Here is a 13765-nt window from a genome sequence, read left to right as displayed (position 1 = left end):
TGTTAAGGACCCCCTGGGCCCATTCACCCTTGAATCCACTTCCCTGAAGGCCCCAGTCCCCGTATTGATCTTCCATTTCTTCCGAGCACCAGCCCTCCCACACTTCCCTATCCCTTCCTCTGCCCGCCTCCCTCTTCTACCGATTGGCTGCCTCACCTTGTTTTAGTGTAATTGCACAGGGCAGCCCTCTGCCCGTGCAGCCCTGCGGCTAAGGGCTCTAAGGCCAAGGGCGGCTCCAACAGAGGCAGCTCCAGAGAGTGTCAGCTGGTGTCCGCATGGGACGCCAATGAAGCCAGCAGTCAACGGACACAGACAAAAACTGTAAGTGTGGCATGGGTGGGGTGTAGAGTAATTACTCTTCTCCAGATGCTCCCGCCACTCTAACTTACCTTTCCATAACCTAAACTTACACCATGCATTCTTAGAGAGATATGTGACCACCACCTTTAACCTATTCATAGCTGGTCAGCAAATATTCCCTGCATTACAATGAGAACTAGTACCATACCTAGAGAGGACTATGAAGATTGGCTTGCGTCGCGTCTAGGCAGAAATGTGGATGTTGGCATGTGCCATACCTAGATGGAACTCTCAAGTTTAGCCTGCGCCACATCTCGATATAACTGTAAATGTTAGCATGTGCCACACTTGGTTGGATCCCTCTACCTAGCCTGCGTCGCATCCAGGTAGAAATATGAATGTTAGTATGTGCCACACTTGGTCGCAACCCTCTACCTAGCCCGCGTTGCATCTAGACATAAATATGAATGTTAGCATGTGCCGCACCTTAAGTTTAGCCTGCATCGCATCTAGAAAGAAATTGGTTTTCTTTGCATATGCCACACTCAGATGGAGTTCTTAAGTTAGTCTGTGCAACATGAAGATAGAAATGTGATTCAATGATTTGTGATTCACCGAGCCTGAACCAGGCATACAATCATGAATCCATAACCGACTCACTAACAATCTCATCCCTCTGCATACACCTCTCAGACTCTAAACAAACACAACCACAACTCTATAGCACAACAAACCGCACAAACTTCACTACACTGCAACAACAAACAAAACACAGATTTGCACAACAGTACACAACGCCTACCGAAAGGAAAGCGCCCCAAGCCCAGCCAACAGACCCACCGGGCTGAGGCCGCCAACAGCACATCACTGCCCCATTGCACTTTTCCAGTTTATTCCCGCTAACTCTCCCACCTTCTTTTTTTCAGAGCCGCCAGAGCGCCAGGGGACCACTCCGGTGGTGATAGTGCGCGGTACAAATATCCATTAACATTTCAATCTTCTCCCAACATTGAACACTGGCGTCACCAGCAGCACGTAAGCAAAACGAAACCTAGGTGCAGAAAAGTCGACTACCGCCCACTTGCCTAATTAGTCTACCATCTCTTCAGCCAAGGCCCCTTCTTTGTACTTGACCTTACTAGATGTTCTCTTCTTTGGAACTTTAAGGGGAGTTCAGGTACATCGTTTTCTTCGTCCAGGGCTTTAAGAATAGGCTTTGTTTTCTGGTCTTGTACCACGTGTGAAGAGACCATGATTTTGTCAATTTCGCCTTCTGTTTAGTGCTATTTGATTTGATTATGTCATTACCCTCTTAGGCCTCTAGACACTTGGCTGCTCCTTATCACATATGCTTTTCTGCATCTTTAATTGTCAATATCTGGCATTCACAAATGTGCACTCATTTACTTAATCTAAGCAGAATATGTTGACCTCCTTTGTACACTCCAGTTACTTCTTGCTGTGGCATCCTTGGTGTTTGTTCAACAGCTATTCTTTGTTCATGCATGAATTTGAATTTCCAGCATCTGTCAGCTCTGCAGCCCTGGTGTCTCTCCTTCAAGCTCTTCGCTTACTGTTATTCGGAGATGACGTCCATCTTTTCAACATGGCTGCTTTACCCGTTTTATATTTTATACTGCAGTATGCTTCTTTATGACTCATCAACCTTGCGTTTCTGTGTATATACCTTTACTACTCATCTAATTACTTATCTTTATTTTTTTTATTTTGTTGGACCTTTGTATGGCGCCTATACACAATTGTTTCCAGCCGCCACAAGACAAGAATGGGTGGGGACCTGGGGTTCGGGGGAGACCCGGGAATCCCAAAAGTAGACAAAAAAATGGTTATATTGTCCTTGTGACAATCTTCTTTGTATGTGTGATTTCTTCTCACTTGTATGTTCCTTTGCTTCTTCAGTTAGATCTTCGTTCTTTAAGTATTCTTATATCATTTTGGTGCGTCATCACGTTTTCTCCTTGTGCATCACGTTGCACCTGTCAGCTTTTCTTTACAGCTCTTTGATGTTCAGTGGTGTCTGCAAATCTCCTGCTACCAATTCATTTCGGGGGCTACATTTGGTACGGTTGTCTGAGTGCATAACTTCTCTCGTACACTTGATGCATTGATGCAGTATTGGAATAATATCTGGTGTCATGCACAGTGTCTTCCTGTTAATCCAATAGATCGGAGGTGAGTGGGTGGGTTCTATCAATGACGCACAGGTTTGCTCCTCTACACCAGTAGCACAAATGGGGATCAGCAATCACCTAGCAGACTAGCTCTGCTGCCTACTCGGGAGGGACATGAGGGCGAAATGAACGAACATTGGCAAATATATTTGTCACTTGGGGGACCTTAGACAAAGATCTATTTGACCACAAAAGGGGGTGCCAAATGCCTGCACTTTGCCTCAAAGTACCCACAACCTGGGTCTCTAGGCAATGCACTGTGGATCAGCTGGATCCCAGCTATCACTCAACCCCATTATGAAATTATTTTATTTTATTGTTTAAAGCGCAGACGTAGGTCGAGACCAGCAGAGCACTGTATAGAATGTGGGTACCCAGCATTTGGACAGTCATTTTTTAACAGTAATGCAGTACTGTGATGTTTGCATCGGTATGTGCGTCTATTGGAATTAGTCCTTGGTCAGGAGTTGTTAAAAGAGCCATGTTTTGATAGTTTTGCGAAATTGGAGAATTGTGGAGACTTTTCAAGCCGACAATGGATGGATGGATGGATGGATGGATGGGTGGGTACATGACAAGAGAAAGATTGTTTGTGGGTCCTCTTTGCGAGCAAGTTGAGATTCAAGCCGGTTGGTCGATTTGCTTCATGAGGAGTGCATGCCACCAGTTGTGTGGAGCTTAGCCGCCAGGTACGCTTTGTAGATGATACATGCCGTCTTGGACAGTATCCTGGCTTGGAGTGGAAGCCAATGTAGTTCGCATAGGATGGGGGAGGGGGTAATTCGGTTGAAGTCCTGCACTCCTGTAATAAGACGTGCTGCAGCGTGGTGGACTGCTTTTAGGGGAGCCAAGTGAGCAGCTGGGAGCCCTGGCCGGAGAAAATGTCTCACATCTGTGTGCGAGACCACAAGGACCTGCACCACGGCCCCGAAGTTCTGAAGTGGGATTAAGAGTTAGATTTAAAAAAAATGTTTTAAGGGCTGAAATCCTGGGTCAGGCTGAGAATTGTGGATCAAATCCTTCTAGGTGCATATCATTGAACCATTGTTGGACAAGTTGTTTTTTGCCGGGTGGATTGATGAGGACGAAGTCAGTCTTGGATGGGCTTAGTTTGAGATGGGCAGTCGACATCAGGACTGGATGATGGGTAGGTAATCGCAGAGACAAATTATGTCCTGCGCACCATTTACTCTCATGTACAGCTAGAGTATTATCTGTGTATTGGTGGATGGCTATATTGGATCTTTGAGGCGAGTGCATAGAGGCTCCATGTAAAGGTTAAAAAGGATTGGTAAGAGGATGAAGCCTTGGGGGACTCCGCAGGAGGCCTGGAGTCGGTTAGAACGCAACAAGTTCATCTTGACAGCCTGGTATCTGCCTGAGAGGTAGGAGGTAAACCAATTCAAGACCATAAACGGTAGGTTCATAATGGGTCTGTAGTTGTCCAGGTCGTCTGGATGTAGGGTTGGTTTTTTCAAAAGACGTTGGCATTGATGATGTTGAGGAGCTCATTGAGTGCCGGGCCTGTCAATTGTTTAATGATGGAGGCCGGAATTCTATTCTCAGAGAAAGGAGTTGGATTGCCAGAGGCAATCATTTTTAGGAGATCCAGGTGAAAGAGAGTACAGAATTCGGTGCAGAGGGGCAGTGTGCGTGCTGTGGTGCAAGGGATGCTAATGCTGTGAGAGGTTGGTTCAATGGTCTCTCGGATTTTGTCTATTCTTTTCAATAATAAATGTGTTTGTTCTGTTGCATTTTTCATGAGTTGCTGGTACCTCAGGGTTGGGTGAGGGTTTGCTCCTGTCCGATGCTGCATCAGTGGTGGTGGAACAGGAACTCCATGTTCTCTTCCCCTTGTTGCTGTGAAATCAATTGCTATCTTTGCTCTCCCTTTCTCTATCATGCTTCCAGTATTCTTTTCCTTTTTCATTCCACAAACCATGGTCTGTTTTTTTCACTCTGGGCAGAGTCACAATCCAATTGCACATGAGCCAGCTTGGTGCTTGCAGACCACTAGGCCAGTGATGTGCTCAGTGTAAATGACAGATGGCATAAGGCATTAGTATATGCTTCCACACCTGTACAACTGATAAATCAAGACTGAAGGTGACTTATCACTTAGTTAATCAAGTTGGTACTCGCACCTGATAAGCATGGGGATAGCAACAGCAATTAAACCACATCCGGATCTGCATTTACCAGTGCAAGACCTCCCCATTAACACTGAGATGAGTGATTTTGACCACTTGGTCTTGCCAGCAAAGTGCATGGAAATATTAAGAGGCACACAAGCCAAATGGCATGATATTGCCATTTCAAAATCTGGTAAAGGTAGGTTGTGTGTTGTATGCCATATGAACTAGCACCAACATGGGATCTAAATAAGGTTAAAGGGTTCATGGTGCTGCCTTGCAAACCACTGCAATAAATGCTCGAGCAAGTATCTAATTCTTATCGTGGCACTCTGTTGAAATCACTGCAGACCATACAGTGAGCAGGCTTTCTCTGCAGATGACTTTCCTTGCAATACACGAGGACAAGGGAGCCTTCAGAATGCATTAATAATATCTAAATTTCGTATCAACCAAACAGTGAGTTTACTAGTTTTCTTCAAGTAACCACAAATGAATGCTATGCGTGCCCACGCTGTATACCTGTAATTATTTACATTCAAAGAATGAAAGGGACCAGAAAGACTAGTCAACTCGTTGCTTTTAGCATCACAAAAAGAGGCAACCTTATCAGAACCACTATCCTTGCTAGAGGGCATAGTGCCATGCATTCAAGAGTGCTATTGGCTAGCAAACAGTTGCCAGATGCAATCAAAGCACACTCAACGGGGATAACGATGGCGCCTTTGCTAGTGTACCACTAGGCTCCATATGCAAAGCCACAATGTGGAGCTCTGTGCTCACCCTCTGCAACATTTATGTATTGATAACAGACCAGCAGAATCCCATGTGGGACAGGCAGTTTTATGGAATTATGTTTTCCTTTGTACTGATCTCAACCAAAAGACACACCTAACGAATTGGGTAGTCTATGCACAGCATGTCATAAAACCGGTTGTAGAGTACAAAAGGAATATGTTACTTAACAGTAATGGTGTTTCTGCAGAATTTTAGAGCCGTATTTGCCCATACCTGCCTCCCCGTAGTAGATGGCTAAAAACATAAACCTATGTATATTTACATATTTGTTTTGCTGTTTTAGGATGGAAGGAAAATCCGGGGCGGGGGTAAAATTAGTGACTGTATAATAGAAGAGTGGCTTAACTATTAAGGGAGTACACAATAGAAGTATGCTGTGTATTACTTTTGTGAAGCCCGTTGGCACCCTGTAAACACTAACGGAAGGGGGCTTGATGTTAGAAGTATTGTGGGTAGCCACTTTTTCCTACATTACAGGAATGCCCTTGTCAACAACCAAGCTAAAACTCTGTGTAATACTCCAGACCAATAATCACAATAATCTTGATTTGCCACAGGAAGGTGTGTTTAATATATAGTGTCACACACCCACCCATTTTGTGAGAGGGTAGTTTGTTACTGCACTCCCAAAACACCCTTGAATCCCAGGAACCACCAGTGCTACACATGTTTTTGGCTTGCCGTTCTGCGCCCAGGCAGAGGAGGCAGCCAGGAGAACACTCCATAAGGGTTTCATTTGTGATTGGAACCCACACGTTAATAGAGGGGGACACTAACCAAAAATTTGATCTCAACTAAATTCACATAGAGCCAAAAAGAATGTGAAAATGATGCAAACCATGGCTACTTCTGTTTCTGGTCCATGTCAAAAACACTTGAGTTGATGGCACACACTTTTGCTTTTTCAATTGCCAGACCATATTCTCAGTTCCACCTCCTAGATGGCAGCCCAATTCACATCGTGTACATCTGTAACCAATATATCAACCTGAAAAATGGTTACACGTAAGTAACCTTTTTAACAGAGGTTGAAGGGAGACCCTTGCTAATGGCACTGAAAAGGTTGCGCCCACGTACATTTGATATATTTGGTATCAGTGCTGCCTAGTGGGACACTCAATATGAGACTACAATGTCGTAAGATGGAAGCTTACTGAGGCTAGTGTGAACATTTTCTGGATGTTTATTTACATTGAACCCACAACATAAAAACACACCTGTATTGTTTATACTTGCTAGGCTTACCTACATACCCACCTTTTTGTGTGAAATGTTTCATCAAACAACCTCCATTTTAAACAGGCAAAACCACACCTGCTGCACATATTCCAATGTGCATTAACCTGCACATGTGGAATGCGGATCAGTTTCGACATCACCTTTTAGCATATATTTTCAGAAAACTGAATGTGTTCTTGATCAATGTTTTCCATTAAGCTGATGATCTCAACTCAGTATGTTTTGCATTCTCCTTCCCCTAATTTACTTTGTTTTCTCTCGAGGTGCCTGTGCAGTCCTGGTTCGATGACATGGCCGACACGGAGTTGCTCAGCCTGATCCCGATCTTTGAAGAGCTCAGCGAAACTGAGGATATCTACTCAAGCCTGGGCCATCTGCGCACACCCTAAATCCACCCGTGCCAACATTGGCATTCTTTCTTCTGGGAACTGCTTATCAATCACAGTGCCTTTAAGGTTCAGCCACGGAAGAGGGTCTCTAAGATGAGGTGGAGAATGTGTGGCGTCCCCGAGATGGGAAGTCGGCTGAACGCAAAGCAGTGGGTACGGCTTGCTGGACAGAATGCCCAAAGCATCACTTCCTAATGTTCAGCAGTTTGCTGCTGGATCCTTGGACACCCTGACCCTGGGGAGGGGGGTCACACTGCTTTCAAGGATGGACATCTTGCTGTTTCTGTGTGCTGGAGTATCAGCCATAACCAAGGGCTCCCGATGGACAGATGTTCGAGATACCGTACAATAAAGCTCCGGTCACAGCTGGAGGTCGGATGGAGAAAGTTTGCAATGAAACATTGGGCAGTTTGCCATTGCTGTCTTAGTGAAGGTCATTGTACGTTTGTGGGGGTGGGAGGATAGTTGGGCAGGAAGGAAAGGAATACAAGAGCTGGCATGGCCATGCCCATCATCTCTAGCCACTTCCCCAATGCCCTTCCCAGCTGGCTCAGACGGTGCTGTACTGTGTCTGAATACACTGCAGCTTAGACAAATGGGGTCCAAAGATGAGAGGTTCTGCTTTTATAGGGTTTATTTTTTTAAGACACTGAAAAGGAGAGAGTGGGGTCATTACTGGGAAATGGTGTATTGTTTTCAAATCCATTTGTATGATTCGTAGGAACAGCACTTAGTCATGAATTTTGGTGCTGCGTGGGGGCCTAAACTCCACTATTCCTCAGGCCACTCTTCAATGAGATACCGCCGTCTATTTGTAAGAAACACGTTCTTGCCTGACAGATCTCAGGGTCTTGTTTTTAGGTGAAAGCATTTTTTATTGTACTGATTTTGGATACTTTTTTAGAACTCTACTCTGTGGGGTTGGCAGAGCAAACACTGGCTCTCTGGATCTGAAACTAATTTGGTCTTGGCGGCCTGCTTTAAAACTTTTTTTTTTTTTTTTTTTTTTTTTTTTAGGAGTTAGGGAAACATCTTTTTGTCTAAAGGAAAAACATAGAGGATTTGTTTCCACAGCCTTCTGTGATTCTTTTCTGGACGAAAGAAATGTAAGTTAAACAAAAAATATATTTTTCCTTTTCCAAATAGGTACCACATTTTCTACTGGTGGTATTTTAATAAACACAACACATTATAAAGCACTCCCCATCCTATATAATTTGATGCAATGTTAAAAAAAGATCGTTTTTGTAAATTTGTTTTAAAAATATTTGTATGCCAGGGTCTGGTAAATTTGGCCAGGCAAGTACTATTCTTTTTTAAATTTTTTTTTGTTTTTTTTTTTTAAGGAAAACACACTGCCGTGTGTGTGCACGATAGCATAGACGAGCAGATCCGTTTTAGTCTTCATCCAAGAGAAACTTTGTTGGTAGAATTAAATCTAGAATCCCTTTGTGGCAAACCGGCTTCGCTGCTCCTGTGTTTAATCTGTAAAAGCTTTGACATTACAGGAGCAGGTTCTGTCTGAGGTGACTCGAACTTTTTGTTTGCCCTTTACTTCCTTTTTATTTTTCTTCCAGTGATGTTAGTCTCTTAATATTTAGCCTTATAGTTGTAATTTACATAAGAATTTTGGTTTGATATTGAAATGTTATATATTCCCCCATTAGCCTGCATGGCAATTGGCCATGCCTGGTTTGAAATTCCCGCAGCAGTGTCACCATGTTAAATGGAGACTTTGGGAAACCGAGCCCTGGGCGAGGTTGGGGAGAGTACAAAGGGAAACGCATCACTGGAAAGGGCCCAAGAGTAGCCCTGACTTCTTTCTAGAATAAGGAATGCTTAAAGTGACAGAAAAGATGAACGGGGGCTTCAGTGAAGACATTTGTGATTCCTAAATGAGTAGCAGGGCTATCATTTTTAAAAATAAAAAAACTGGGGCCAGCTGTGTTAAAGTGCCCTTTCTAAACCGTTCTCCGTTTACACATTATCCAAAGTCACTTCTGATGGGTAACGTAAGAGTCCAGCCCTATTGTGCTTGGTTTCTTGAGCTATTCTGGGGTCTTTCCCCTGGCCAAAATGTAAGGATGCTTTTCAGGGAAGGCAGTGGGGCCAACTAGGTTCTATCAAATACCTTGCACGTGAGTTAGCAGGTCAAATAATAATTGTGGCTTTGTGCCAGTGTGTGACCTTGCTCTAGAGTAACCTTGAAGCTCTCCAGTGATGCAGAAGAGCAATCCCTCACTGGGATTGTTTTGCGTTCCGATCGGATGAGCATCCATGGTGGCGGATCCTGTTTTTAAAACTGCGTGCCAGCTTACAGGAAAAAATGACATTTTACTCCCAAGGCATGGCCCCGGGTGACTTCAAGAATTTCTGGCCACAGCTCTGGCATCTCAACTATTGCAATATGGACTTAAGAGCAGGTTTTAAAGTCGTCTGCATTGTTATAAACTGTCAGTAAAGTGGGTCTGTTTTCTATGCTTCAGATAAAAATCTTATATGCCAGTAAAAGACACAAACGAAAAAGAGGGCTCAAAGTGTTTGTTATGCTATGGAGTCATTGTAGTGTGCTTTGTGATGCAGGGAAACCTGCTGTGGGCTATTTGGTGTGACTGGGACATGTATGCTCATCCACTTAAACAACATATTTGAATAGAAATTCTCCAGCTGTCATTGTTTAGAGTTTCTCTGTGGCATCCTTACCTCGTACAGGCTAAGCAACATTCATTTTAGGTTTGTCTTGCCCATCCTTGCCTTTTTTTTGGAAGGTAGCATCGAGGTGCCCAGTATCGCTTTCATCTTGTGCTTCCAAAGAAATTGTCTAAGACCAGTGGAGAGGTTGAAACATTTGCAGCCACCATGGCATGTTTGACGGTCATCCATCTGCCCAATTAACCATTGCCGCTTTTATTTTGTTATTGACAGGAAGGTCCATACCCTTCCACCAGCTACTGTTGAGTCAGTGGTAAAGCTCTTATTTACTATTCTTAATTTAACACTTGCTACAGGGTGGGACTTCAGATAGTTACTGTAGGCCGGTGGCTGCGTGAAAGAGCACCCTTGGAGCCCCTTGCACTCCAGGAGATGTCCTGTCCTACCAAGGTGTCTTTCAGGCTCCTGAAGTGTGTTTTTGTTCTTGATGCTCATGTCCAAATAGCCATCTGAAGTTGGCAGAACCCTGTGGAAATTGCCTGTCTTTCTGTATGATATTTCTTTCATGGCGGTTTCCCTGACAGAACCAGATGATGGAAAAAGAACACTAAGCTGATGCTGAAAGATCAGGGGAGACTGAGCTGCATCAAAGGACTTCATTACAAATACGCCCTTGTCATTAAACAAAAAGTACATTTTGGATGCAGCAATGCACCTGTGGATTTAATATACACAACTAATGTAAGTACCTTGACACGCTGTGCACACCCGTGCTCTTGTGTTTTTTGTCTGAAATGTCATTCTTTTCCTCTCTGAAAGTTTTAAATTGCGGGCACCAATCCTTTACAGGTCTATTGTGACTTCGCCATTATAGTTACCATAGCCCCACAAATACCGCTGGTCTCCGCTTCTTCTTTAGATAGTTTTATCTCTTATCATGGTTGATCCTAACCGGCACTGCTGACCAGAGCAAATGAGTTGGGAAATCGAACCTCCTGCAATGGCAGGTGATTGGGGTTCTGGGGTTTGGAGGAAATGTATTCTAAACTTCACTTTGCTTCAGGTAGTCTTGGTTTTGGATTGTCTGCAACAAATGGTTAAATATGCATAACATGCAACTCTAAAAAGATGTCCAATATTATTTTATCTGGTGTTTTAAATAAACCTCATTGTTCAGGTTTGTCGCAAACACCCCACACTACTCTGAGATGGTTCTCCGTATTATCCCTCACAATTTGGACATGCCATGGGGACTGTCCTGATGGCTCACTGGTTTCTTGTCTCTGTCACTAGATAAAGTTTTCTTTCATCAACCCAATCTGTGCGCCATTGTAGACAGTGAATATATTGATTTCTGTTGCTTGTTAATCTGCTTAGAAAAACATGCTATGCATATAGTCCGACATCTAGTGGTAATTGCAAAGTATTGCACCCTTCTTTCGAGGATTGAAGGGGAACATTGACATGGGTGTGCCTGTAACACTATCCCTAACGTGACGTGTAGTGTACCCAAAATCCCTCACAAGTCGAGGTCCCTCATTGTTTTTTTCCGCCCGACTAGTTGGTCACCTTGTGCAGAGCTCGGAAAGAGAAATATTGCAAATTTAGTCACTTCTTTGTCCCATGACTGATAGTTGTCTTGTCTTTGACTTTCATCTTCAGCTATTAGGTGGACCCCTCCGCTGAAGACATCCACTGCTTTCAGAAACTGGTGCATCGATCAACGCTGTCGACTGTGTGTATACAGTAGGGAGAGTGGGGCTCCAGGGTTTGATTTTCTGAGAATGCATTTCTTTTTCCCCTCTCTTTCCCTTTCTGGTCTGGCTGATGCCTCTTACCTCTGCTATAGAGAGGACTCCATTTACGTTTTGTCCGTCTTGTAATGGAAAATACCCTTGGAAGGACACCCATCTCAAGTGCAATAGGGGCTTACCTCATGACCATGAAGAGCGATCCTGTAAATCCTGCAAACTTTTTCGTCCTAAGGCGTTAAAGGATAGGCGGACGAAACGGTGGACGGCCTAGACCATGCAGGCCAAGAGTGGTTCCCGCATAGGAGCCATCGCCTCGAGTTACAAGGACTCTAACAGCAGCCATGGCTCCGATGGGGAGACCATAAGACGTTTCTGCGGAACCATCCGGTTCCCACTTGGCCATCCCCGGCCACCCACAGACAGGCCACCGGTACTGCTATGGGGAGATCACACCCCGGCGACAGGGGCACACCCGCACCACCCAAGGATAAAAATACAACCCCACAAGCTCCCTCGATGGATACGTTGAGGAAGCATCAGACGCCAACAGGCCCAGCGAAAATTTCAATGGCGCGTACTGATCCTCACGATCTGGTTCCCTCCCCGCATCTGTTGTCTCTGCATGTGTCTGGGCATTCACCCCTAAGGGCGTCTCTTCTAAAATAAACGCACGAGCGCTGATGCGCAGTCTAAGAACACGTCTACCCCAAAGGCTTCGCCGGAGCTGAAGACCACAACAGCGCCTACAGGCACGTCGAAATCCCCCTCTCATCCACCTGAGCTACGCAAGACTCGCACAGCTATTGTTTTGGCGGCGAACAGACCAAAAAGCACCCCCTCATCGAGTGGAGTGCCAGCCCCTCTCAAAGGCTTTGTCTGATAAGTCCCTTCCTTCTAAGGACCATTTTCCTCCTGGAGAGCCTTTTCCCCCCCCACCGCCCCTGCCCCTGCCCCCTTCCCTCCCCACCCCCTCCTCAAGACCCCTCTGGTTCATCTCTGTGGACCAGAGTGAGGTTTGAGAACTACATGGACAAACTATCACAGTAGACTTTTCAGAAAAGTTTATTACCCCCAAGAGACCCAGGGAGGCGGATTTCTGCCGTATTTTACCAAAGGTGCATAAGCTTTCAAGCCAAACTCTTACTCACCAAGAAGACGTTTTTGAGTTCTCGGAACCAGAAGAGCGATACGAGGATCCCTATGGTCATGAAGACAATCTGTTTGGGCAGGACATACCTGACCAGTGCGCAGATTAGAGTCAAGACCAGCCTGCAGAGGAAGCACCTTGGCTTTCCCCACTCCAACTCCTGACCCCGGCACAATTTGTCTGGATCCTCCCTCCTTGCCTGTTGATCAGATGGCTTTTAATGCAATCCTGAAAAGGGCTGCAGACCACTTCCAAATTGCCTCGCAGGAAGCTGTTTTGTTGAGGACATTCTGAAGGGGAAAACCCCCCACAAGTCAGGCAATCGCACTGCTAAATTCCATCAAAAAGCGCCGTGCAACTTCTTTGCTGTCACCTTCCCTTACAAGAGCTGTCAACCCACTGGTTGGGAAACTGTTTTGACTCTCTCCTTCTGACCCTTTGTACATTCGAGGGCATACCACTCCAGACTCCCTGGTTGTTGCAACCACCAGGAAGAGGGCTGGGGTGCCATGGTCTACTGCAGAAGCGCCACCTGACAAAGACTCCAAAAAACAACGTACGCCCTTGGCAAATGCATCACCACTTCGGCAGCATATTCAACAATAATTGCTAATCATAATACCCTTTTTGTGAGTTGTAGTTATGTGCAGTGGAACCTGCTTCAGGAAGGCCTCAAGAAGTCCTGAGCCTGTGCGCTCACACCTACTGGCGATCATCTCGGAAGGAAGACAGGTGACCCACAACATCCTGAAAAATATGTTGGATGCAGCTGAGATGGTGGGGCGTACTCTGGCCCAGGGTTCTCTTCTCAAATGGCACGCCTGGCTAAAGAACTCAGGGTTTAAGCAGGAGACTCAGGCCTCATTAATAAACAACCCTGTGGAACACACAAATTTGTTTGGCAAATCAGTGGAGGATGACTTGGAGACAATGAAAAAAGAGCACAAGACTCTAAGTCTCTTAATCAGATCACTGCTAGACCTTAACAACAGGGAGGGGCTAACTCACGCCATTCCTTTTGGGGCCAGTCTTTTTCCTGATCTCCACATGGCCAGTATGGAACAGGAGGTAACCCGTGGTCCTCCGGACAACGCTCAGCTGGCAACAACCGATACCAGCAGAGGGGACAGCGAAGAGGCAAGGGTAGAGGCAGAAACTCCAC

General features: G+C 45.2%; 1 protein-coding gene across 1 annotated transcript in view; it reads left to right on the top strand.

Annotated features, from left to right (window-relative positions):
- Window positions 1-9576, top strand: part of CTDSP2 (CTD small phosphatase 2) — a 214395-nt gene extending 204819 nt beyond the window's left edge. Inside the window, exon 8 of the mRNA XM_069653364.1 lies at window positions 6925-9576. Within this exon, the coding sequence (XP_069509465.1) occupies window positions 6925-7050 (126 nt within the window). The 3' untranslated portion in view covers window positions 7051-9576. The remainder of the gene's footprint in view (window positions 1-6924) is intronic.
- The last annotated feature ends 4189 nt before the right edge of the window (window positions 9577-13765 follow it).

The sequence above is a fragment of the Ambystoma mexicanum genome, chromosome 3q (assembly GCF_040938575.1).
Source record: "Ambystoma mexicanum isolate Mex_15411 chromosome 3q, UKY_AmexF1_1, whole genome shotgun sequence".
NCBI lineage: Eukaryota > Metazoa > Chordata > Amphibia > Caudata > Ambystomatidae > Ambystoma > Ambystoma mexicanum.
Note: the sequence above shows the minus strand (reverse complement) of the source record. Positions and strands in the feature narration are given on the sequence as shown.